General features: G+C 45.2%; 1 protein-coding gene across 2 annotated transcripts; it reads right to left on the bottom strand.

Annotated features, from left to right (window-relative positions):
* Nucleotides 1–596: 596 nt before the first annotated feature.
* Nucleotides 597–24979, bottom strand: erf (Ets2 repressor factor). Of its 2 annotated transcripts, XM_081696832.1 has the most exons (6): nt 24366–24979; nt 11207–11313; nt 8290–8524; nt 5458–5573; nt 4360–5306; nt 597–4257 (listed from the first exon to the last, which is right to left on the bottom strand). In XM_081696832.1, exons 3-6 carry the CDS (start codon nt 8319–8321, stop codon nt 3712–3714), a joined length of 1641 nt encoding a protein of 546 aa, XP_081552958.1. In that variant the 5' UTR covers nt 8322–8524; nt 11207–11313; nt 24366–24979; the 3' UTR covers nt 597–3711. The 2 variants fall into 2 exon arrangements, with proteins under 2 accessions (XP_081552958.1, XP_035384820.1); XM_035528927.2 differs by lacking the exon at nt 11207–11313.
* Between the last annotated feature and the right edge of the window lie 162 nt (nt 24980–25141).

Genomic DNA, 25141 nt, shown 5'->3' with positions numbered 1-25141 from the left:
CTGTTGTAGCATTACGTCCTATACTTACAAGCAGGTCATTTACAGCAATATGCCTTTTCCTTATTTATCTCAGAGGACAGGGTAGATTCAACACAGCTCCATTTGTCTGACAGTTTGTGATTACTGCCACGGTAGTAGATACAGGTGCTCACAGGTGTGAGTTTATTTTTATAGCCATTGCCACATTTCCAAAGGCCAACAACCTTTTGTGTTATTTCATTTGTGTATTCTCTGATTTGCCCTGTGCTAACAGATGACTAAGGGCATTTGGCTTGTGCTTCACCTAATATTTGCCCACACTCAAGAGTGGAAGAGTGGTTATAGATGACTTAAGGGTTCCCAAACCAGCATTCTTTAAAATAAATAAAATATGAATGTATATTGAATATAGATTTTGTACTTGAGATTTTTAATTTCTCACTAAAAGGTCACTCACTTAACTCAAGATCAAGCTGATAAACAGTAAATACTTCTTCAAAGCATTTTTTTGCACCTATTTACAAAGAGTGCAATTAATTGTATATTTCACAAGGCAATGACAATTGTGAACAATTTATTTATAAAAGGGCAATGAAATGACAGCCGAGACAATATGATCCACGTTTACCTGTTTTTAATGAACCCTGATTACAGTTTTAATTACAAGAGAAAAAAAAAACAAAACTAAAGTATACATATTTCCTCATGTCAAGTCTCATCTCTTCTTCAAAGTGTTATATAACTGCTAAGAGAGAGTTTGTGTTTGAAAGACAGAGAGAGACAGACCAAGAGGGATAAATGGATAAAAAAGAAAGGGAGAGACACCTTATACACAAAGAAATGCATTGTCTTTTTCTTACATAGTCCCCAAAAATGAAAAAAAAAAAAAAAATATGTACACAAGACAAGAGAGGGAACATATTAAGATAAAAATAATGTGATAACATAGTACCCCTTCCATGTCCCTGTTTAAAAAAAGTAATCTTTTTTCAATAATCACAAATAAAACCAGCATAGATACAAAGCCAAAATAACTGCATTTGCTGTTACGTAGTTTGTAGGAAAAAACATTGCGGAATATGATTTGTTAAAAGGGTTAATCTTATTAAGCAAATCTTCAGGAAGGGGTACCCCCCCCCTCAAAAAAAATCAGTAATGTCACTGTTAAAAATTATAAATGGTAACATTAATAGGTATAATAAAAACAGCAATGTTTATACTGGAGAGGAAAAAAGGGCTTTTGTTTTTTTTTCTACAAGAATGAGTGAGTAAGGCAGTTTGTCAGGTTGAGACACTGAGTTAGTGTAAGGTTGCTGCACTGGGGGGGGGGGGGGTACATCGGGGGGGGGGTTTCGGCTGGGGGCAAAAGCTCATACTGCCTGCTTGTTACTCACAGTATGTACTCAACATAATGAAGACTTTTCGGTGTGGACTACTGTGTGAGATATGCAGAGACAGCGGAAAGAGAGCCTGATTTATACTGTACTGTGCCTACTTGCCCACTGCCCTGACTACAAGAGGTTTCGATACAATTCATTATGTCAGTGGAGCCACAGTAACACCTGCTGACCTCTGTGCAGGAGTTCTTCCACCAAAGTCAGAAGCTCATGGTGGAAAAGCAGGGCTGGCCATGTCCTGCACCGATGCCTCAAGACAAAGGGCACCTGGTTCATGCTCTCCACTCCACAGACTGCTTCATCTCAAATGTCAATGTTGCTTTCGGAGGAACCGCATTTCTGAGGGGCAGCAATTGTGAGGACCAACTTTACCATGAACAGGCTTCGTTATGGCAGCTCTAGGCTGGCACAAGCAAAGAGATGTAGTGCTGAGAAGGGACAGTGAAGGGTCTGTTTTCATCTTCCAAGCTCCCCTCTTCCCTGGTAAAAGGTATGAATCCGAAGCACTCCAGAGGACAGACACACACAGAGTTGTCTGTCTGTTTTGGGCCCTGGGACATGTATGTGTGTGCAGAAATATACAAGAAACTATACTGAACAGGATTCAGTTCTTAATATTGATAATTTACAGTCATTTTGCATTTTCCTCCAATAGCACTTCACTCCTACTGAGTAAAGTTCTGTAGGATCCCTGGAACTAAAGTTCTGAGGTCACCCATTATATATTCTCCATATATTCTTATCTTTAAAAATATACTTCTTATCAAAACCAGTGTTTTGAATATAGATCATCTGTATCAAATATATATGATTACTGAAAGCAATATAGAGAGAACACATGGGCTTTATTTTTGATCCAATTTAGGATATTTTCTATGCTAAAAAAATAGAAAACAAAGGCATAATAGCAGTGTTTGAGGTCATGTTTCTAAGGCTTGTGTGTGTCTGTGTGTCTGATTATGGGAGCATATTTAAAAGCATAGGGTACCAAGTCTCCAATGTTTACAAAAAGGCACAGTTTCACTTTGTTCTTTAAGAGGCTTTTTGAGATACAGATACTATATACTCTAAGTGACTCTATAGTCGAGGTTAGGTCTTTGTGAAGTATGCCTGAGATTTGTGCTCGCAAATGCTTCCTGTTATTATTTTTTTTTAAATAGAATATTCTTGGTTTCAAGAGCTTTAAAAGCATATTCTAAAACCTTTCCATTAATCATCACACTTGATCACCCTCAGGATGAAGAGCAACCTCTTTCTTGGTACACTAATGTTTCTTTCAGCTCAAAAAACACAAAATAGTTGGGAAGAAAAGCATCCATGCATACAGTCCATACTTCACTGCAGAGGTTCATGTCCATCTTAAATAGGGGGGAAAACGAACTACAAATCTCTTCTGCTTCAAGGGTGTATTTACATCTGGAGATTTTAAAAGGTCAAGTGGTCCCTTTAACAGAGGCAAACGTGAACAGGACTGGGCAGACCCCGGGGCTCTGGAGCCGACGGACCCAAGGGCCATTGGAAAGGCAGTATCCGGCGGGTCAGTATGAAGGCAGTGGCTGTACAAGCAGGTTTGCGAGCGAGGGCAAAGCTTGCTGTGTAGAAGACCAGGCTGTTTGGCCCCAGGCTGCATGCTGACGGGTGAGGAGCGATCATGTCTCCTTCCTCAGGCATGACTCCTGAGAAGGTCGCACACCACCACGGAGAGAAGCACAAGTGGGTGGCAAAGAACGACGTGTCTCAAACTGCGTGCTGAAGAGTCACCAGCCTTCCCTCTCATGCCAGCAGCTCTTCATATAGCCATCGAGTGAATTGATGACCACTGGTTCAGGCACTTGTTTTCTCTAAAATCTGTTTTGAAAGTCAATGGGGAAGTCCCCATGTCCCAAATAACAGGGTCTCCTGGGGTTACAAACGAAAATGACATCCATTTTATGATGTACATAAATGAACATGGTCAAGGAAGTGTGCTATATCGGTTAATTTGGTGGGAGAGATTTGAAGATGAAACAGGAGAAGGAAGTTTGAAGATCTGGGGGTTTAGGGTGGCGGGCTGTACTAAATTCATACTGGTGAGTGGGACGGTGTCAGTATTTAGCCATTCTTAGTGTCGTGTCACGGCATGCTGAAGTGAACAGAGTTGCGTTTCTCCAAGCCTTTGTTCAACTGTGAGAATGATTCCTCCAATGTTTAAGAAAACTGGTATGAGTGACTGCTTTTTTTCCGTTTTGTTTTCAGCCAATGGTTCCGAATGCAGTTTAGTTTGTATCCGACCACAGCCACAAAGAGGTAAGCACAGCTCTGTGAGTCTATTTCACAATCTAGCATGCTTATCTCCTCAGCAGCCATCGTTCTCCAAGGAGAGCTGTGCTGTCGCTCTCTGCAGCTCGTTGCTCACCCTCCTCTGGCCTGTGCCTAGGGGTGCCACCAAGGTCACAGGACTCCTCCTCTCTCCGTTCTCCTCCAGCTTCTTAGGCTCTGCCTCTTGGATAGACTCCTCCTTCTCAGCCCGGCTCTTCTTGTCCTCGGCTTCATCGGCTTCAGCCTCCATGCGCTGGTCCTCACTCCAGCGGCGCTTGAAACGGAGCTTGAGGGGGATGCAGCGCGTCCCTCCGGGGCTGCTGGGAGGAGCTATGCCAGGGCTGGCCTCTCGCGGCTCCGCTTTGAGGACTGCCAGGGCCGGGCCAAGGCCAGGAGCGGCTGGGGCCTTGAAAACGTCCTCCTCGAGGTCGTCGTCATCTGCGATGGTGGCATCATGGCGAGGCACGGGAGCGGGGCCTCCATTGGAGTGGGGCGGTGCAAAGACATCACAGCTATCGTCTTCCTCACTGATGTCTGTGACCTCCACCTCCTCCTCTGACTCGATGTCGGAGATGGGCTCAACCTGATGAACAGCACAAAACAATGGCAACAAAATGACATTTAGCTTCACAGCAAATTTGCAGTCTCATAGCTGGTGAAAATGATTAAAGTCCTAAACACGGACCTTGATCTTTGGTGGCCCTCCTGAGCTGCTGTTTACCAGTCTAGACGAGTTAGAACCCTGACCAGAGACAGAGCCATGCTCGCTACCAAATGAGAGGGAGGAGCCTAGTCCGGCAGGGGTGACTGAAGGGGCGTGGCCTGCACCGGAGGTGGGAGGCCCATCTCTTTGTTTGCGGCCAAGCGGCGGGGGCTGTAGTTTGAACTTGAAGGGCGAGAGGTGGGGCTCCTCAGACTGGGGGTGATGCAAGGAGTGGGCAGGGAGATGATGCCCCACCCCTGCCGGCCCACCCAACCCCTTGTCCGCGCGCTGGGGCTGAGGGATCACTATGTTCGGGTAGTGTAGGAACGCACGCGGGCTCAGGTGGTAGTTGTAGACACTCTGGGTGTGGGCCTGCAGGTAGCGCTTCATGTCCTCTGGATTGAAGGAGAAGTGGGAGCCCAACATAGGGGAGAGGGAGGGGGATGGGGTGTAGGGCAGATGTGAGGTGGGGGTCATGGACAGTGCTGGGGAGAGGGGGGGGGCCAGCAGGCCTCCGGGACCTGGGAGAGGGGATACGGGGAATGGGGAGAGGGGCTCGGGGTGCACCCTGTGCTGGGGTGCATGGGGACCACCACGTGTGAGCCCCGGTGGGTTGGGAGGCGCGCCATAGACGCGGAAGAGGGAGTCATGTGAGAGACGGGGGTGGAGGAGGCTCCGGAAGGCACGCTCTGTGGGGCGTTCGTCAGCCACCACAACACCAGCTTCCTCTAGCTCCGAGTTGGTGGAGGTGCCGTCACTGCAATCAGAGACAGAGCCGCGTGCCATTCGACGAGCCACGGCACTGAAGACACCCGGACTACGCAGCTCCTCACTGGGAGAAAGGACGTCTGACGGTGTGGACGGAGGGAACCGAAAATGGGTTCCAACTCCTGATGGGACAGGGGGAGCACTCTGAGGAACTCCAGAACCTAAAGTGGAGGGACAGGGAGAGACAGAGGAACTGAGCCTATATTTGTACATGCACACACACACAAACACACACAAACACACACACACACACACACACACACACACATTCTTAGAAAGAGACCCGAGAAACAGACTGAACAATTGATTTACCTGCTGACCCCATGTCTATGAATGGGTAGTTGACCAAAACCAGTTTGTTGAAGTTAAACTTGTAGGTGAATCTCTTCCCTTTGGTCTTGTGCAGGATTCTTTTGTTGTAATAGTACCTGGCAAAAGAATGTTGGCATGGTTACGCATCAGCGAAGGACATTCAAAATGAACAGAGTTCATCCGAGCTTCAGGTCCTACTCCATCAAGACCCGGACCTGGTGCTGACTAGTAAGTGCTTTTAATAGATGACCCTGCATCAGAAATCACAGAGTAAGCAGGCGGAGGAAGTGAAGCCACGACCAGCAAGCCCCACCCCCCTGGACAGCCACAAACTGACCTCTCCGTTAAGTTCCTTCTTTCCCATATGAGGTCACGCTGTTTCCCTCCTGTTTGCTTCGAAAGTGGACTGGAAGTCAAGCTCATTCTGAATGTTAGCTCACAGAGGCAAAGAAGCAGCTCATCCAGACTGGCCAGATCACAGGAAGCCCTATTCCCCAACATCATTTCTATCGGGATGTTTGCACAAGGACCAATTAAATAAATGTGGACTGTCTGCATTACAATTGTACAACTGACAATCTGCACTCCTACTTTGTTGTCCAGGTCTGGATATGTTCACATCCGTTTCTCTTTGCCAAGCATGACAGACCTAATAGCATGTCAAGCACAGGTTGCCACAGTGTTAAAGGGCTGGTATAAATCAGTCATCAGCCTTGCAAGCCATAGTGATCTGGCAACAGGCAGGTGAAACTAGTGCTCAAAATGTTATTTTGAACCACTGTAATTATACATGCATAAATGGTGTGGCACCAGATGGCACTGACTGAACAAATTGAACATTGCAGACTGTGTAGCTGAGTGGAAGTCTGTAGGGGTTGTGTTCACAATTTCTTAGGTACTGGCACTGTGAGCAAGGTGCTTGGTCCTGTTTCTCTTCATCAGGAACGTGATCTGCACGTACGTGTGTGTGCACACGTGCGGGCAGGGGGTTAAGACTCAAGCGGACGTGTTGTCAGTGGCAAAGGCGGCGGAAGTTTTTTGGCAAGCACATGCTCTTCAAAGACGCTGAAGCAGAAGAGAGGAAAGTGCGCGCACACACACACACACACACACACAGACACGTGGCTGCACACAGGGGGTCAGACATGCTGAGGCATGCACACACAGGCTCTTTGAAGTGCATTTGAACTCACTTCCAAAAAAAAAAAGGGGGGGGGGGGGGGGCAAAAAGCTCAGGCACGGGTCTGTTCACATGTGCTGCACAGCGCTGCAATAGCATAATGGTGCTTGCATCCAGGCTGAGCCGCCACTCCTTTCCTTCCTTTAAGGTCTGCCGGCATTTATCCGGGCCAGCGGAGATGGAACATGCTTAATTCGGGTTCAAGGGTTTCAGGGGTCGACTGGGCCAATAAAACAAGGTATGACCTGAGAGTAGGGCCCCAGAACTGGTAAATACATCTAAAGAAATTAGAAGATAAAGGGGAGCTTAACCGTAATAAAGAGAACTACTTGGAAAATGCACTTTGGTGTGTGACTGGGAAGTCTGAGCTTGCTGGGAAGGCACGGCTTTTCAAGGTCCTCTCAGGGTGTAATCATGCTAGGGCCGCATTTCTGTTTAATTGCTGGAGTTCAGGATCAGATTTGAGCAAAATATGTCCAGGTTTCATTTTGTTCTGGTCATCAAGCTTAAGTCCTCCATATCGGCATTTACAATGGCAATACAAGAAAAGGCAAAGCATATTCTTATTTGTTTTAGTCCTAAAGCAGACAGACCTGTTAGTCAGAAAGACTGAAAGAAACTTTACATGTTTATCAGACATTTTTACAGGCTACGATTAACAATCAGGGCCAAAGCAGTGGTGAGTATAATGCAAGGAGGAATGAGCATGTGCAAGGCATTAAATTAAGGGAGCTGCATATGCGCGTGCACCCCCCCGACACACTTGGAGAGCAGAGGCAAAGAAGAGTCCCTCTGTTCCTCAGCCCTAAGTGAAACTTCACAACCTCTACTGTCACATAAAAGAGCTGCCGACTCTCCATCACCACACTCCATCACCCCCCGCTGCACCCAACCCCCCCCATTAACCCTCTCCTTTCTCATCCCACCCTTCCATCAATCACCCCCGCCCTTATTATGGGATGGCCAGGACAGGTTCAGTAGGTTTGAGTGGGCATTTTCTGTCCCCATGGAGACCAGTGTGCAGGCCAGAATAACATACAGACAGAGAGGACTGCAGCATAGAGGGAGAACAGTGAGAATGTGGACAGCAGCGGGCGGGGTGGGGTGGGGTAATGAGATAAGGAGAGGCAAGAAAAGCTCAAAAGAACGAATATAGAAACTAGAAGGATCCAGAGGCATATCTGCTGAAGAAAACATGCTATTATAGGCAGCTTGCAGGGTTGGGAGGCTGCAGAAAAATAATACAGGTACATGAGAAGAACGAGGAGAAAAAGAACAAGGCCATTTAGAGTAAGGACAGAAAAGTACAGGGTCTAACAACCACTGGCAGGCAATTCACATATGGGCAATATAGCATTTTAGAAACCATGTAAAAGCATCTAAAAAGCTTTCTCTGGCCCACTAAATTGACCCACTAATGGAATATTTTGTACTTTTTTTGTGATGTAGAGAATGTACCCACCCCCCAAATTTTTATCACTACTGCTTTTTTTTTTTTTTAATCTGGATCTTCCCTGTACCTCCCACCCCTCGGTTCAAAATCTACCTGCGCAAACAGAGCAAGGCCATTGAACTCTAAAGAAATCTGCTCACTGTCTATGTACCAGAACTGCCTATGCATAGGATCAGGCTGACGGTGGGTGGGGCCTTACCGGAGAGCACGGCTCAGCTTGTCGTAGTTCATCTGCGGCTTGCACTTGCGTGCACCCCACAGGCGTGCCACCTCGTCGGGGTCCTTGATGACGAACTCGCCATAGTCACCCTGCCAGGCGATGACATCGTGGTACTCTTCCTTGCGCAGCAGCTCCAGGATGAAGTGCCACAGCTGGATCTGGCGTGAGCCTGGGCTTGACTCCGGCTTGTAGGCCCACTCAGGGAAGGCGAACCCTGGGGGACGAAAGGGTGCACACAACAGACACACACCCACGCAAACTAAATGCATCAGTACAGGAAACCACCCAAATGATCACATAAAGGTCATGTAAATCATGTAAATCTTGACCTATGAGAGACATTAACACAGCAGTGTATAGTTAGACAAGTTTGGTGTAACCTAGTTGATTTTTACCTGTAATATCTTCCAACTCAGGAGACCATTTCTACATATTGGTGTTAGAAGACATAAGCAAACATCTAACTGAACTAAACCTCAATTAAGATGATACAGTGCTGAGTTAATTGTACTTCATACTTTTCAACAATTTCAACCAAAAAAGCCCAAGATATTCACTCAAATTTAGTTTGTGACCAACTAGATGTTTGCACACAATGGTAAAAGCCAGCAGAGGAGGTTAAAGTAGCATTATGTCTGAGTGACTGTCTAGCGGGAAATACATGGGGAAAAAAAGTCACTCGAATTAGATGTTTGTTAACGGCAAGAAACACTTTCATTCTAATCTGGTGCGCCGCTGGTCTGATTTAGAGGGATTACAGGGAAATCAAGACATTTTTGTCTTTTATTGGCCCACATCCAGGTGTAATTACCTAACCTTAATCACTATGTACTTGCTCATGTCTTCATGTTGCCGTTTTGTCCTTGTCTATTATTAGTGTGCTTACTGGGACTGACTGGGTTTACATATCTATGCTCAGTTAAAGGCATGCCAAAAGTAGCCATTTCTGTCAAATTAACAAGACAACCCCATGTTATCATAACTTGCTGTGATGTATTATTGAAAGAATGCATAAAGCTAAAGAGTTTTAATGTTACAGCACAAGAGTCAGTATTTGTGCTCCTCCACTAAAGTAGTCCTGAACCCAACATCCTTGAGATCACAGTCAAAACAAAGATCAACCCCACACCCCCATGAAGAGCAGAGCAGAGGTGCGAGAACAGAATGGTGTGCGTGTCAGACACAGTTTATAAAGGCCAAAAGTTCAGCTCATGCTCAGCAGTTTCGGCATCGATATTATATGAGTAAAAGAAAAGATTATTGTTTACTGTATCACAGACAAACACTTGTCTGAGACAACAGGTGGGCATGGGAACATTGTAATGTCCGTAGAAGGACTGAGGGCGTCTGGAGTTTGGTGGCTCCAATAGCATTTGTCAACATAATCTGGAGCTTTCCCAATGGATCATTCCTAATCTGGAACATTCCCAGTGGATGGCTCCAACATCTCTGGCTGCTGAATGGCACGCAACATACACGTTACGCACTGATCGGTAACAACCAGTACCACCTTTTGCAACCAAACTCATAGCATAGGTTCAGTCAAAGCATCACTGTCGATTCTCACTGTTCATCAAGGTGCAAAGGGGGTTGGGAAAGTGCACCATGAAGGGTGTACAAGGGGATGCAGTTCATAAACAGCAACTGTTCGTTTACTTTAGTTCAGTACACCCTGTCCATTTAACGAGCTTGGCTGTTTTCACCTGACACCTGTATTGCCAGTGTTGCTCTGTGCTGGATGATGTTGTAGGGCTAGAGAGATTGTAAGCATGAACTGTTATTTATCCCTTTTGTGTAACAGCTCATCATACCTCCACCTCAGTTGGGAAGGAGTTGACTTGAGAGTCAATGCATCTGTGCATGGCCTGTGTAATCAGTAATGTTTAATAAAGAGGTGAGGCCTGGAGACACAATGACAAGTGGCTTAGTGTACTGCTTAAAACAAGAAAGAAGGCAACTGATATGTCAGTTTGAATCACTCATTGGTCCATTATCTTCACTTCGGTATGGACAACTAGGAAACATCAAGGTACCATGAGTTTGAACTGAACTGTCTACATGTTCTGTCTTTATATTATGAATGACAAAAAGACCCATAAAAAGAACCACATGGTAAAACACAATGACCGGGTCTTAAACTTAGATGCTCACTTCACTGGGTGCCTAGCAGAAATGTCCAAAAATAAAACAGAATAATTCCCACACTTATAGGAAAGGGGAGAGGGGAAAAGGGAGTCCTGGCACGCAATGTGTGTTGCTGACTGGAGCGCTTGTCACTGACTGTCTGGAGCTTGTCTGCTTATGAAGTGAGCGGCGTGTTAGCCAGAAAATACAGACCTGCTCAGCATTAGAGGCAGCACTAGTGGCCTGCTGAGCCTGCACATGTGCTGCAGTTCAGTGCGCTGAGCATGGGCCAGCACCGGACGAGGGGAGCACTTTGGTAACTGCTAGGCCCAGGCTAATGGCCATGGGGACCAATCCGGGCAAAGGTGACTGAAGTGGTGGAGTTTAGTGCACTTCTACCACACTGCAGTGCCATTCTGGAATTTAGCGCTTCTCTATCAGAGCATGACATACTATCATTTTCCTTCTCATACAAAGTTTGGTCAAACACAACAAGAAAGACAACTAAAAGTGTAGTTAAAAAAGCCTATAGTACACCTATAGTACATCATGTTTGCTCAATGTAATGGAGAGAGAAGTCACCACAGATGGGGCTCATATATGACTAGGCCAGTATGTGTGGGACAAGGCCTTGAACATAGGCATGAAAAAACACGCAGTCGCGCGTGTACCCACACGCTTGCTCGCACGTGGGTTGCCACTGTGTGTGTGTGTGTGTGTGTGTGTGTGTGTGTGTGTGTGTGTGTGTGTGTGTGTGTCAGTGCTGACTCACGATGGGTGCGCGAGCAAGTTTGTCATTCAGAAGAAGTGCATCTTTTTCCTCCATTCTCTTCATTTTCTCTCCCTCTCTCTTTTGCTCCCTTGCTCCCACGCCATCTCCTAGCAACAAGACACTTCAGCTCTATAAATACGCATGTAGCTTTAAAAAAGGCAAAACAAATTTCAACTAATTGAAGAAAGAAAAAGAAAAGATGTATGAAATGGAACTAGAAGCACACTGTTACCATGATTTTGATGCTTAGATCCCAAACACTTTATTAGTGGCTACCACAAATCACATGCATTTTAACATGTAGGTTATGCTGAGGCTATGGGAATTTGTAATTTTGCTAATAATTATGCAGATGCAGTCTACAGCTAAGTTTATAAAGCAAAATGAGAATATAAGCTCTAACTCGACACTTGCAGCCACTTAGCAAAATGGCAATGGCTAGGAAAATGTTCTGGAGCTGTACTGTCATGAAGACATTCAGTGGAACTGATTGCAACTGAACTCAATGGTTTAATTTAGTAGATAACAGTGAAGGAACAAAAATAAGGATACAATGGAGGAAGGCATAAATGATGATTAGTAAGACAAAAGAAATGAGACATTCACATGCACATCTCTTGGGAGAGCTGAGGAACCGCCTCATAAGCCATTCTGAATTCCACACAATTCCACACAAATCAGGACAGTATATCACACACGACTTAGAATACAAGGCGCCTGAGTGATGACAAATATGTTCAAAGTGCAACAACAGCTCTAATAGGTAGGCCCCCTGATGTCTGCAAGCTCCTCTGGGACTGCTGTTTCTCAGAAGGTTACCGTCACCACTGGGTACAGAGTTGAGAGACCACCTGACACAGACATACACACACCCTTTGCCTAGTAAACACACATGTAAACACCCTGACACAACCCTTACGTGATATAACCAGTGCAATCCTGACTGGTTACCCAACACATGAATACCTAAACAATAACAGACCTTACTACATGTTTAAACACACAAGGATGAGGGAATTTGTTGAAAGTTTGCAAAACTACCCATCCACTATGATTCAGTTGACCCAAGGCTGGCTAGTGGGGCAGTACATGTTCTGCAGATTGTCTATTTCTGAAAGCACCTGACCCTAAAGCGCATTAAAAACAGCATCCATCCCATTCTCTGCATGCGATTAGCACTTCGCTATAAAGGCTTTTTTATGTAGACGCTGTGACGTCAAACAAGATGGGGAGGCCCATTGTGCATGCCGAGCGTGTGCCTAATGGCTCCAGTATGTTGAAGACCCCTACACTCATTCGCTCGCTGTCACTCCATCCATTCCCCACTTGCCTCCCTTCCTCCCATTCTTTGTGGGGTCTATATTTAGCCAGAGGAAAAGGTCAGCCTCCATTTGCTAATGATGGTGGTGGCGATGGGGGAAAAAGGTAAGCGAGTGTGTGTGTGTAGGATGAGTAATACAATGAACCAAGAACCAATATCCCCCTCCAATGTTTTGTATACAATTTGTTAAAAATGTTCTCTACTCAGTCTTGGAGAGTGAAAGAAGTGAATGAATATTATGTCTTGTGCAAGCTTGTGTGTGTGTGTGTGTGTGTGTGTGTGTGTGTGTGTGTGTGTGTGTGTGTGTGTGAGCACGCGCGAGAGAACGAGAGAGATTGTGTGCGTGCACATGTATGCCCCACATGCAAATTTCTTGATTTGGTAACTGATTGATTACACATCTGATTGCTGTTTTAAGAGCCAGTTGAAAGCTCTTTTCTCTGGTCTGTAGCTCGCAATACTATCAAAACACTATGATCGCTGTACACAGATCCTTTGTGCCATCATCAAAACCTGCTGGTTACACACTATATCCACCAGTGGCAACAAACTGCACACATGTACTTTTTTTCTTTCAGTACTCAATACACAGACTACAAAAGCCATGTGAATGCCATTATCTTAATTTCTTTCATTTCTTTGCAGTAAACAGTACCTGAGTAATACATGCATGTACTTGCCCATTACAGGGTATTTCAGGAATGTAAACAGCTGTTTTGTATTTTCTCATGAAACACTTTTACGTTCGTGACTAACTGTGGGGCAGGAGCACAGTGTGACTGGAGCCCTGCAGGTGGGCTGGTCAGGCCAATGAGGTGACAAGTGCTTCCTTGCCTCGTCGATTGAAAATCGCTCGGCCCCGTAACTGCTTTTCGTGTCAGAGACATTTTTGATGGTGAGAAGGTTTCTCCAATCCCATGCAAAACGGAGATGTTTGCATAATTACTGGAATGCTGTCTGTGAAAACACATCAGTGGAAGTTGCCATTAGCTTGTTCATGTTTGTATTAGGGAGAAATGTAAGAATAAACCTAATAAGAAACTGATTACAAAAAAGGTTTCCATTAACCTGTGTTTTTTACTGGTAACCTTAGCACTGCTGCACATGTAATTGCATTCAGTTACTGAAACATTTTAGTGACATTCATTCATGCAGATAAACAATGCCAGTGCCAGAAATAGGAACCAACTGAGAAACAAAATATGGAGTAAGAGTTGATGAGAAGGTGAGAAAACAAGGTTAGATGGAGGGAAGGAGACAGAGAGGGGAGGGGAGAGGAGAGAAGAGGTAAAGAGCAAGTGAAGCAAAAGAGGATAACTATGAAATCAATGACAGGCAGTCACCTGCAGGTGCATTATGCCAGCCTTTAGACCTCACGAGAGCTGCAGTACACTCTAACATAGCACAGTGTGTGTGTACACACACCAACACAACACAGTCTGTGTGTGTGTGTCCACAGTGCATTCTAACATAACACAGTCTGTGTTTGTCTACAGTGCAGCCACTTCCACATTTGCAGACCCCAACAGTAGAGGTCCAGAGTTAGAGCCCCTGAAGCCTGCAACTTGGTGCACACACACCCGCACACCTAGACACTACCCAACTACCTGACACACACGCGCACACACACACACCCAAGTGCCATCTTGACATGCTATGCTCAAGAGCCCATGGTGGTGCCAACTGTAGCAGGCATGCAGATATGCTCTAGTCTCCCCTTACCCATCACAGGACCAGGGTGGCCAGCCAGAGACAATGGAAGAGCCATCTGATGCATGTAAAAAGAGTGGGACACTAGCCAAGGTCGGACAGAGAATTCATGACTAATTTATTTTGTCTGAGTGAAATGGGAGTTTTCACAGATACAGGACACCCTCCAGTCCCTCAACAATGTGTTTGGGCTAGAGTACATAGTTAAAAACTGCATTTAATCTCCACCAGAGCTGTAGGGTTTAACAGCAAATAAGCATTTTCTAAAGCAAATGAGCAAGCTTGCCACTTTAACAAGCAGCACAGTTAACTCACATTTCAATCTGACCAACTTGAATTAAATATATACAGGGCCTTGAAAAAGTATTTATACCCCTTGAATTTTTCCACATTTTTTCCATGTTATACCTACAAACTTAAATGTATTTTATTGGGATTTTATGTGATAAACCAATACAAAGTAGCAATTAATTGTGAAGTGAAAAGAAAATTATACATGGTTTTCAAATGTTTTAATAAATAAAAATCTGAAATGTGTGGTGTGCATTTGTATTCAGCCCCCTGTACTCTGATACCCATAAATAACATCCAGTGTGACCAATTGCCTTCAAAGGTCACCAAATTAGCAAATAGAGTCCACCTGTAAGTAAATTATTCTCAGTATAACTACAGCTGTTTTGTGAAGATCTCAGAGCTTTGTTAGAGAACAGTTAGAGATTAGTGATCAAACAGCTTCATGAAAACCAAGGAACACACCAGACAGGTCAGGGATAAAGTTGTGGAGAAATGTAAAGCAAATGTAAAATATGCCAAGCTATGAAGATCTCATGGAGCACTGTTCAATCCATCATCCGAAAATGGAAGGAGTATGGCACAACTGCAATTCTACTAAGACATGGCTGTCCACCTAAACTGACAGCCCAGACAGGGAGAGCACTACTTAGCGAAGCAGCCAAGAGGCCCGTGGTCACACTGGAGGAGCTGCAAAGATCCACAGCTCAGGGGGGACAATCGGTCCACATGACAACTATTAGCCATTTACTCCACAAATCTTGCCTTTGTGGAAGAATGGCAAGAAGAAAGCCATTTTTAAAAGCAAGCCATAAGAAGTCTTATTTGCAGTTTGCGACAAGCCATGTAGGAAAGCTGGTCAGAGTTGATGGGAAGATGGATGGAGCTAAATACAGAGTAATCCTGGAGGAAAACCTGTTAGAAGCTGCAAAAGACTTGACACTGAGGTGGAGGTTCACCTTCTAGCAGGACAATGACCCTACACATACAGCCAGAGCTACAACAGAATGGTTTAGATCAAAGAACATTCATGTGTTAGAATGATCCAGTCAAGGTCCAGACCTAAATCCCATTGAGAATCTGTGGCAAGACTTGAAAATTGCTGTTTACAGATGCTCTCCATCCAATCTGACTGAGCTTGAGCCATTTTGCAAAGAAGAATGGGCAAAAGTTTCAGCCTGTAGATGTGCAAAGCTGGTAGAGACATACCCCAAAAGACTTGCAGCTGTAATTGCAGCAAAAGGTGGTCCCACAAAGTATTGAGTCGGGGGCTGAATACAAATGCACACCACACTTTCCACTTTTTTTATTTATTAAAACATTTGTATTATTTTCTTTTTTCACAATTACTTTCTACTTTGTGTTGGTTTATTACATAAAATCCCAATAAAATACATTTAAATTCGTAGGTGTAACATGAAAAAATGTGGAAAAGTTGTTCATACAACTTTTTGTTCATACTACCTTTTCAAGGCCCTATACCACTAAAATATTTTAAACTCAAAGAAACCAGTTGATTCAGGAAAGACTGGTGGTCTGTGGCGTTTTGAGCATGAGCTCTTGTAGGCCAAGGTGAAAACGCCTGACCTGTTTGTGTTTTGCCGGCTGTAGACTACACTGGCTTGACAGTGCCAAAACGAGCTGCGTGGCATTCGCCGGCATCCTGGGCTAAGCCCCAGTCACAACACTGCCCATGTGTTGCCTGATCTAATGCGCTTGATGTCACACCCTGGGAAAGCTGTTTATGAACACTTTAACCCGACTTCAGAGGCCCAAGACCCAAAGGGAATGAGTGTGCGTGAGACGGAGCATACCGGGTCCACAGCAGGTCGCTTCGACTTTCGGACCACGCCAAGAGACTATATCCCACCCAAGAAGAGACCAAACTGAGTCTGTGGGCTGAAGACATGGCGAGTAATGGGAGGGCATTAGCTGGGTCTAACACTTATTCAGCTGTAGCTCCATAAGCTAAACATCTAAGAGCTGTTATTTTCATGTCTGCAATCTTCCTGTCAACACCAGTGAGCCCAAAACTCCAGTTACCAGCAAAGCGGCGGTGGAGACGGTGCTCCAGATGTCCGGGACGCCACTGTGCGACAGCCAACTCTGCCCAGACAGAAACCAGACGTGTCACAGGGGAGTTCCTCAGAGGGCTATGATTAAATCAGCCATAGATGGTCAGGCAGGGCACATTTCTGGGCCAATTTTCCTGCTATGTGAGGGGCAGCACACGACTGCAGCCTGCCAAGGGACCCAGCCTGGTGATGGGCAATGATGCATGCAGTCAATTCGCCAGCAGGAGGTGCCACTGAGCATGTCAATTTCTCCATCTGTGCTGCGCTGCACTAACTTGTCCTTCAAAAACTGGGCCTTTTGCACTCAATGCCCACAATCTGAAATATTTAAGAGTCCAAACCAAATTACACACTGCTAACTTCATCATTAACATCATCCACAAAGGGTCAGCAGATCAGTACAACTACCTACAGGTAACACTGGTATGATTTAAGGGCAATTACACTAGATCAGAGATTTTCAAACCTGCTACCAAAACATTCTGGCGTGGGACACATTCAGTTAAGCTGTTAAGCAATAATAAGGCAACAAACACCTGATTCAGTCCTTAGACTTTGCAGCATTGATGTGATGTTCAGTCAAGCCTTTGGTCACGAGTCAGTAACCTTCTGCCTTGCAGTTGAGCAAAAGCCATTTGAATCAGCTGAGGCTACAGGGGTGACCGAGCTCCTCATCTTCCTGATAAACCTTTATGCTGCCAATATCTTATCAGAGCCAAGCTTTCATCTTGCCTTATCCTTTACTGGCAACAACCTCACATGAACTAATGACCTGATGCCCTCACTCCCTTCTGTGTCCATTCTATATAGCACAGCCCTCAGGGCCCTCTATAGCAGACCAACCCAAACTGGATTTAAAGCATATGCTCAAGATTCAGAAACCTTGGCATCATAAAAACTGAAAAGAAGAGCTGGCTGCAGCATTAACTGAACTGTGAATAACAACTGTATATAGACTGTCTATTAATGTGGGGAAGGAACTTCCTAGACCTAAGCAGACACCTCTCGAAGCCTCGCCATGAACCAGAGTGAAGGCCAGTTCTCTGTTGGAGGGCAAGAGGTCGATGAGGCTGAACTTGTCTCTGGTCAAGATTCGCCTTTTCTCCTTGGCGCCGAGGTCATTCCAAGTGTCTAATTTTAGCCGCCGCTGCCCTGCCTGTGTCAGACTACAGTGGGCCGAGGCTGGATGAAGGAGCGGAGCCCGGCTCCTGCCCTGCTCAAAACGGCAACACTCCCTGCCGTTGCTTGCTGCAGCTAAAGCGGTTTTGTGAGGAATAAACACGGTCCACATATAATCTACCGTCTTGGCCTGTCTAATTGCGTTCACTTTTTTTGGGTCTTAATGTAGCAGTCTGACAAGCTTGTCCTCCCTGGTTCAAACTCTGATTTATGTCCCTGTCGGTCTATGTATTAAAATAACATGCAATTGTAGTGGCCTCAAAAACATTGGATTTCTGGTTAACCAGGATACATTGCAGAGTAGAAATGTGATGAACTGGAGGATGTGAAGAATGGATCTGGTCAGATTAGGCCATTTAAAAATGGACAAACACACACTAAGAACTAAAAATCAAGAAATAAAAAATCTAGAACTTAATCATAAACAAAAACAAACAAAAAAACCAAAATAAAACTGCAATGCACTATTAAAAAGTGAACTCTGCAGGGAAAGGCACATGGTTTATTAAATAGGGTGAAAGATGTGTGGTCCTTATCCTAGTCATATAGGCCTTTCAAATGCAGGCACCCTGCTGTGTCCACAAAAACAGGTCCCATCACACCATGAAGGGGTCCAAGAGACAGTCATGTGCTGGTGGCAATCAGCTGGAGCATGCGCAGGACATGGCTGGAGGGCTCCCTGCAGACTGGCTGGGACACAGGAGTGTGTGGGTGAAGGGAGACTCCATGCCTGAGTGGATGAATGTCAGTTTGCAGAAAGGGGTTCTGACTCCACTCCAAAGACAAATTACACCTATATCAAACCTTCTCAAATCCGCAAAATTAAATCAACCCCCTTGATAATTCTGCTCTCTGAGTTCCGGCAATCTCAACTAAGTCTCAACAACTGCATATATCGGAATCTTGCATGGAAGAGTTGCTATAGTTGCATATTGCAAACTTGGCAAAGTAAATCCAAAGAGAGTCAAAAAGAGAAGGAAGATGAGGAGGCAAGAGAGGAGATGGAGCCAGGCGTGGTGGAAAAACGCTGAGTGAGGAAGGCGGGGAATGGATGGGTGACAATGAGAGATTGCCTCTTTTCAAGTTCTGTGTTGTGGTTAGGGCTCAAGACGCCGTTGTTACTTTCATTTTCCTCCAGGCGCGTGTGTGTGTGTGTGTGTGTGTGTGTGTGTGTGTGTGTGTGTGTGTGCATGCTCGCAGACAGAGCGCCTCGTAGCACGCGCGCCGGCTCTGGGTGGAGGATTAGGCTCCCGTCTCTATGGTTGCTTGCCACTGCAGCCCGGTCCCTGGCTATCGCTGTGAAGCCCCCGCAAACACCGCTGAACCGCGTTACCTGCCTTGTGCCACCCGGCTTGTGGAGCTAGAAATCACCTAAGGCCCTCAAGCGAACTGTAGCCCACTGAAAAGTTGCAGTTCTCAAATGACAATGGTGCATTTTAATAACTTAATTTCCACTGTTCCGCAAGTGGCTGAAAGTTCCACCACCCAGCAGGGTGGCCTACACAGAGTCGGAAATACAACATTGGGGTGTGAGAGCACTCTCACCTTCCCACAAGCTAAGTCAAAGCAGGAGGAGCTCTAGTACCTGGGCGGCTCTCAAAGGGGCCCCTCAGACAGAGCACCTCGTGTCCAAACTCCTGTGACGTTCCACACAGCACATGTTCAGGCCCGCTGGATCCAAACCCCGGTGCACTAACGCTAGATCCGCCTGCAAAAATAAGCTGGCTGAGTAACAATAAAAGAGGGAGCGAGTCAAAGTGGCGTCACCACAAAGATGGCAACCCAAGAGAGGGAGATTGAGCGTGAGTGTGAGAATTAGGAAAGTGTGTCCCCCTGTCTCCATAAGGGTGGGTGGGTGTGTAATGCAATGCAGACACCAGCCATTAAAGTGGAATGTGGGGGGTCTGCCCCCCCCCGTAAACTCTGCGTGTGTGTGTGTGCGCGCGCATGCGTGTGTATATATGTGCGATGAAATCATGGTTCTTATTGGGTTGAGTGTGTTTATTACAAGCAAATTACAGGTGGAACAGCATGTCAGGGTGAGAAATATTTGTGAGAATCGGATTTTGGTGTCGTCACAAGTTTTTGAGTTTTTGATCATTAGACTCCAGCTCCAATTACTCACCATGAAACAAGAAAGCACAGGGTATAAGGGACATACTGATTTCTACTTTCTTATTTAAGCAAATCTGTGCACAAGCAAGAGAAAAGACTCTCCAAGTAACCTCTTAAAGCAATCACAGAGTAACACTAATGCTGCAAATAACTAACGATGGATGGTATGAGCCAGTTAGTATTATGCAAAGCAGATTGCCCTGGCTTCTCAAAGCTCATTTTTAAGACAAGCATTTTTGTTTAAAGTAGTCATTTTAAGGCAGCCACTTTCCTGCTGTGCCTTCTCTCTTCTCAGCCATGCTGACACCAGAGCGCCTGGTGAGCGCTATCCAAGACTTCACAGACAGCAACTCGCTCCCGTCTCACCCTCTTTCTGGGCAAAGGCTCTGAGGGGATGCTTTTGAAAATGTCACAAAGTACACAAGCCGTGCTCTTGCATGCATGAGCACACACACACACACACACACACTTGCCCGAACGTGACCACACACGCACCTACCCGCCCAAAAGGGAGAGGTGAGGCCACAGACACTCGGGCCAAGTGCTGACAGACGTGGTCTCGACAAAACCTCAGAGTTCCCACCAAACCATGGATTCCAGCAGACACAACATGGTAGTGGCCTCGCTCACACGGAAACCGTGGCTGGAGGGAGGTGTTGTGTGTCCTTCAGCCAGAGACCTGCTTCTGAGCCACAGGAGATGTGAGGAGACCACTGCTGGGGGCCCTCCACAAAGCTGGACCTGACATATTCAAAGCCAGATCCTAATCCTCGGATGTTAATTGGGACTTGGATTGATATCAACCTGAGCAGCCAAGACTTTAGAAATTCTCATAACTAAAGTGGTTCAGACCAGCACTGTCAGGTAAATCTAGCACTGAGACAGAAGAAAAAAATAGAACAACCATTTCAGGTTTCAGAGGGAAATGTGCCAAAAGGTGTTCAGAGATAGCAGTCAAATTCTAACTGGCCCCGTAACCCCCACAGTTTGGTTCCGGTTGGCTGGCTTTCTCATTACACCTCTGAGTGATAAGCACATCTTTACTGTGTGTGTGTGTTTTTATGTCTTGCTCTCTTCAGGCTCACACCATGTCAGCATTGCATACTGGCATGTGGTTTTGGTTATCTCACATTACCTGAAGCTCACCATGTGTTGTGTTTGTCACTGATCTCTCATCTCTCTGCTGTTTCCAGGAAAAACCTGCTTCCTGTGCATCACCACAGGTCAGACAGGAAGTACAGCCAATCCAACATGAGTTGTGCTATACACCAGCCAATCAAAACTCTGCTGCCTAGGTAGTTCTGCTGTTAAGGTGTACAAACAAGCAAAACTGATGATGGCAAGCCTAATTTATGGAATACCGTAGGGATGCAGAGAACTCAAAAGCAATACACTCCCGAAGTGGTGGAGAGAACAGAGGACAGTGTACCACAGCTACACAGCAAGCCTTCTCAGAGCTCAGGCCATCATATGCGCACATATGTGTCCCTGCTTGAGTGACAACAGATCATATCCGCAAGCCTACTTGAGAGGGTCTACTGGATGAGGTGAATGCAGCCTCTGACTTCATGCCAGGGTCTGGAAACACCCAGGGCCTGTTTGTGTCAGTGAGGGGCTAAATCATACCTGCAAACCTCCTCAGCCTCTGCCGTCTCCACCCAGCCCACCCCCCTCACCACTGTCTTTCTTTGAAACTAATAGTGCCCTCAGCTGCCTTCTCTAAATGCTGGCTAATTGCCCATATGGGCCCTTTCACTCCGCATGCTGGAAGAGACAACGACATGCCCGTTTCCAGATGTGCTGCCTCACATGTGGAGAAATGTTGATATAATGAGTAATGCAAGTTTTTAAAAAAAAGATCAAACTGGGACACTATTTGGCTGTAAGGCAGATAGATGGATATTACGTTTTGCTGCTAAAGAGACAAGGACTCAGTGGAGTACTAAATGCGGCTCACCTTGGGGTTTTGTTTTTCCATTCTTCCTAAAATCATAATAATTGACAATGTAGGCTATTGATAATTGATATTTTGCATGTTCAACTTTACATATAGTTGCATAGAAAAAAATCATATGGCATCATGAGTTAGCATACAGGCTAACTGGGGAAACTGGCTATCTGTCTTTTGTGCAGGTGATAGTCAGAACAGTAGCAGAGAGTGTAGTAAAATTACTGTTTTAGTGTAATTAACCTCTTGGGTACCCAAACAAGAATTTGCAGAAAGAGGGAGAGATTTTAGAGTTCCTGCACACAGGAGGCTTGGGTGGGGAGCACAGTGCCTAAAGCACACAATCTGATACAGCTTCTAAACAGTTGAACACCTTATATTCTTCCTGAGTCGGTCGGTTCAATACTGAAATTTGTCATATTGCATTTAAGATAGTATGGAACGCTCAGATTTAGAAGAAGGCGAGAATGTTCGTGCAATGTCATAACAGAACTCTAAAGGGAAGAACCTGCACACTTCGGCTAATTTCACTGCACTTAAAATTGCGTTTCACAGTAAAGGCAGAACGAGGCATCGCTGTCGTGTAAAATTATTTGTGTTACATTTAAATACACATTTCACCTTACAGGCATCATATTTTCGCTGTCGTGCTCACAGGCCCACCTCTGCTCACCTACACGGAGTTACCCGCGTCATAGAACGACGCATAAAATGGGACCCTCATACCATAATACCTTAAAAAGGGTTACTTCATGTCGGGTTTTGGACACATCCTGAGGGGAGGGGGAATGGAAGATATCAGCTAATGGTTAAATTCACGAGAACATGACTTCACCGTCGGCTAAATGATTTTTTATGATACAACAGAAGACCAAGAGCCGCGATCTGGCTTAAAGTGGCGCACACAGCCAAAAGTCCACGAATAAGAACGGTATACAAATATGAATACTTCCTTCCCTGTATAACTCCAGCGAGCGCATACCTTTAGACACAAAATGTGTACTTAATAAATTCATGTAACGTTACACTTGAGCGCTAAATAGCAACACGAATGCATATAACCCTAACTGAGCGCCGTATTTTGAGACAGATGAAAGTATCAATTCAGTGTGCATGAATACGATTTAAAGCAGGCCAAAAGTCTAAGAACTTCCGGAAAGCCAAGGCTGACAAACAGGGACAGTTGAAGTACGATAACCTCTGATGTTGTAACCGTATTTCTTTGGTAGTTGAACTCATACAGTTTAATTACCTACATCATTATTATTAAATCACGCAATAATTCGACTAAGACATCAAAAGTTCCTAAGTATTCCTAGGGCGGAGAACTTTGAACTTTCAGCAGTTAACTTAGCTATTAAAGAGATCACATTTTTTTAATTCGGGGTAGCAGTGCTAACGTTAGCTAAGCATAGTTCAAACTAGCGATTTTTCAGTGACAATCCAGATATACATCACCAGCGCTAAAATGAATAAAGTTCATATTGCTAACATCTAAAAACTCGATGATCCTATCTTGCTACTATACAACCAGCAGGCCGAACAAAGAAGTCTCCAGAGGGCTGTGATCTAGGCAAGCAAGCGAGCTAGTTTTTAGCACAACTTTCAAGCCAAATGGCTGGCAAGAAAACAGCAAATGGTGGATGCCATAATGAATCATAATTGCCGGTTATAACACTAGATCAATTCCTTCATATTTGTCTTCATTGACTAAAGTTATTGGCATCGTAAAACCGAGTCAGTCGCCAAGATGATTACTGAAACCGATCAAGCCCTATGAAAATCAGCAAAATGTAGGTAACTTAGATAGCTAGCTAACTAACCAATAAGTGTTAGTCGGCTGGGGATAATAAAACGGAACGTCCGAAAGTTAGCCCAAACTTCTGTGTACTAGCGAATAACTTTTTCGGTTCCATTTCACACAAACTTTGCATTCTCTATCTGATTACATATTGACATTATTGTAAAAAATCCCCCAAAACACTAAATATACCTAGCTATGTGGCCTTCTGACCAGGTGCAATAGATGACAAATACAGCAGCAATTAACTTTCATCGTATGCAAAGTAACTTTGCTTGTGCTAGCGAGCTAGCTAGTTAGCTAGCTAACTTAAGATAGCTTACTTTCCTGATGAAACAGCTATCCAGATAGCTAACCTATCTCGGCTAAACTGGTGTTTTTGCTTTGATTTTAGCACAGTCAAAGTTTAGACAACTTTCGGAAGAAAATAATGACAATGAACGCGAAACAGAAAAAAAAGTGTCTTGGGGGACTATTATGGATTATCCATAGTTGTCTAGCTAGCTACGAGACATTAAGTTAGCCTAATACCTGGTATGCTAATGAAACCCGGTATGCTGTATGTTGCACGATTACATTTCGCTAGGTTTTATTTATCCGGCACACAGAAATGGGAATATAAGTAACTAGTCAGCTAGCTAGTTGTATTTGTCCATAATCAATCAGTCATAAGTAGTTAGCTAACTGGCTAGTGGTGTATCATTGTGTTATTAACTTACCCGAATCCCCCGGGGTCTTCATGTTTATAGCTACTTCGTTAGCCTACTTGCTAACTAGAAGTGAGACAATCACTGGAGTGGTGAAATCGGACAGTGGTCTCTCTCGGTGTTCCTCTTGGCGTGATAGCGTTAACTCGTCCACCGCAAACTCCTCGCTAACTTTTCTCCCCTTTGCTACTTTCACTCCGGCTCTCGCTCCTCCACTCTCACGCGTTCTACTCGGGCCCCCTGCTGTTCCCGAGTTTGTTTTGAGGTTGTAGTTCTTGATTACAACGTGGAGCGGTTGAATGCTGCCCTAGTTCAAGAGAACCTCACTATTGTCAAATACCTTAGACGAGGAGCTTTGAGCGCGTCGCGCCAACTGACGGGAGTTGGCTGGGAACGCTACCCGGAGTATACTTGGTAAATTACTAATTAGTCGTTCAGTCGTGTTACAACGTTGCATATTCAACACTTCCACGTCATTCTCATAGTCAAAACATACCATGTCCGAAAAGGGAAAAAAAAAAATCGTTGTCTGAGGCAGTTTTCTCCTTCTCTTTTCACAATTTTTTCTCTTTTTCCACTCACTCTATGCACTCTTTCCCCACTAGCCCCCCCCCCCTCCCTCCCTTTCGGAGTGTCGTGTTTCTTTCTCCCGACCACACGGGGCCGCCCACGCGGAGCGGGGGGGGGGTCACGCCCACTCGCCATTTGCTCGGCTGGCGTCATTGCAGCTCGTGGCGTTACTGTGGAGACCGCCAACGCCGCCGAACATAGTTTTCGCGAGGTGACGT

This window comes from Electrophorus electricus, chromosome 2 (genome assembly GCF_041902795.1).
Source record: "Electrophorus electricus isolate QZ-2024a chromosome 2, ASM4190279v1, whole genome shotgun sequence".
Taxonomy (NCBI): domain Eukaryota; kingdom Metazoa; phylum Chordata; class Actinopteri; order Gymnotiformes; family Gymnotidae; genus Electrophorus; species Electrophorus electricus.
The sequence above is the reverse complement of the archived record's forward strand: the minus strand, read 5'-3'. Positions and strand labels throughout refer to the sequence as shown.

Bases quoted from the DNA above. Each gene is read 5' to 3' on its own strand.
- erf (XM_035528927.2), bottom strand. From the start codon at position 24,387: ATGAAGACCCCGGGGGATTCGG. The intron at 8,525-24,365 runs GTAAGTTAATAA...TTCGTCCCCCAG, and splicing joins GAAGACCCCGGGGGATTCGG to GGTTCGCCTTCCCTGAGTGG. The intron at 4,258-4,359 runs GTCCGTGTTTAG...GCTGTTCATCAG, and splicing joins GAGGGCCACCAAAGATCAAG to GTTGAGCCCATCTCCGACAT.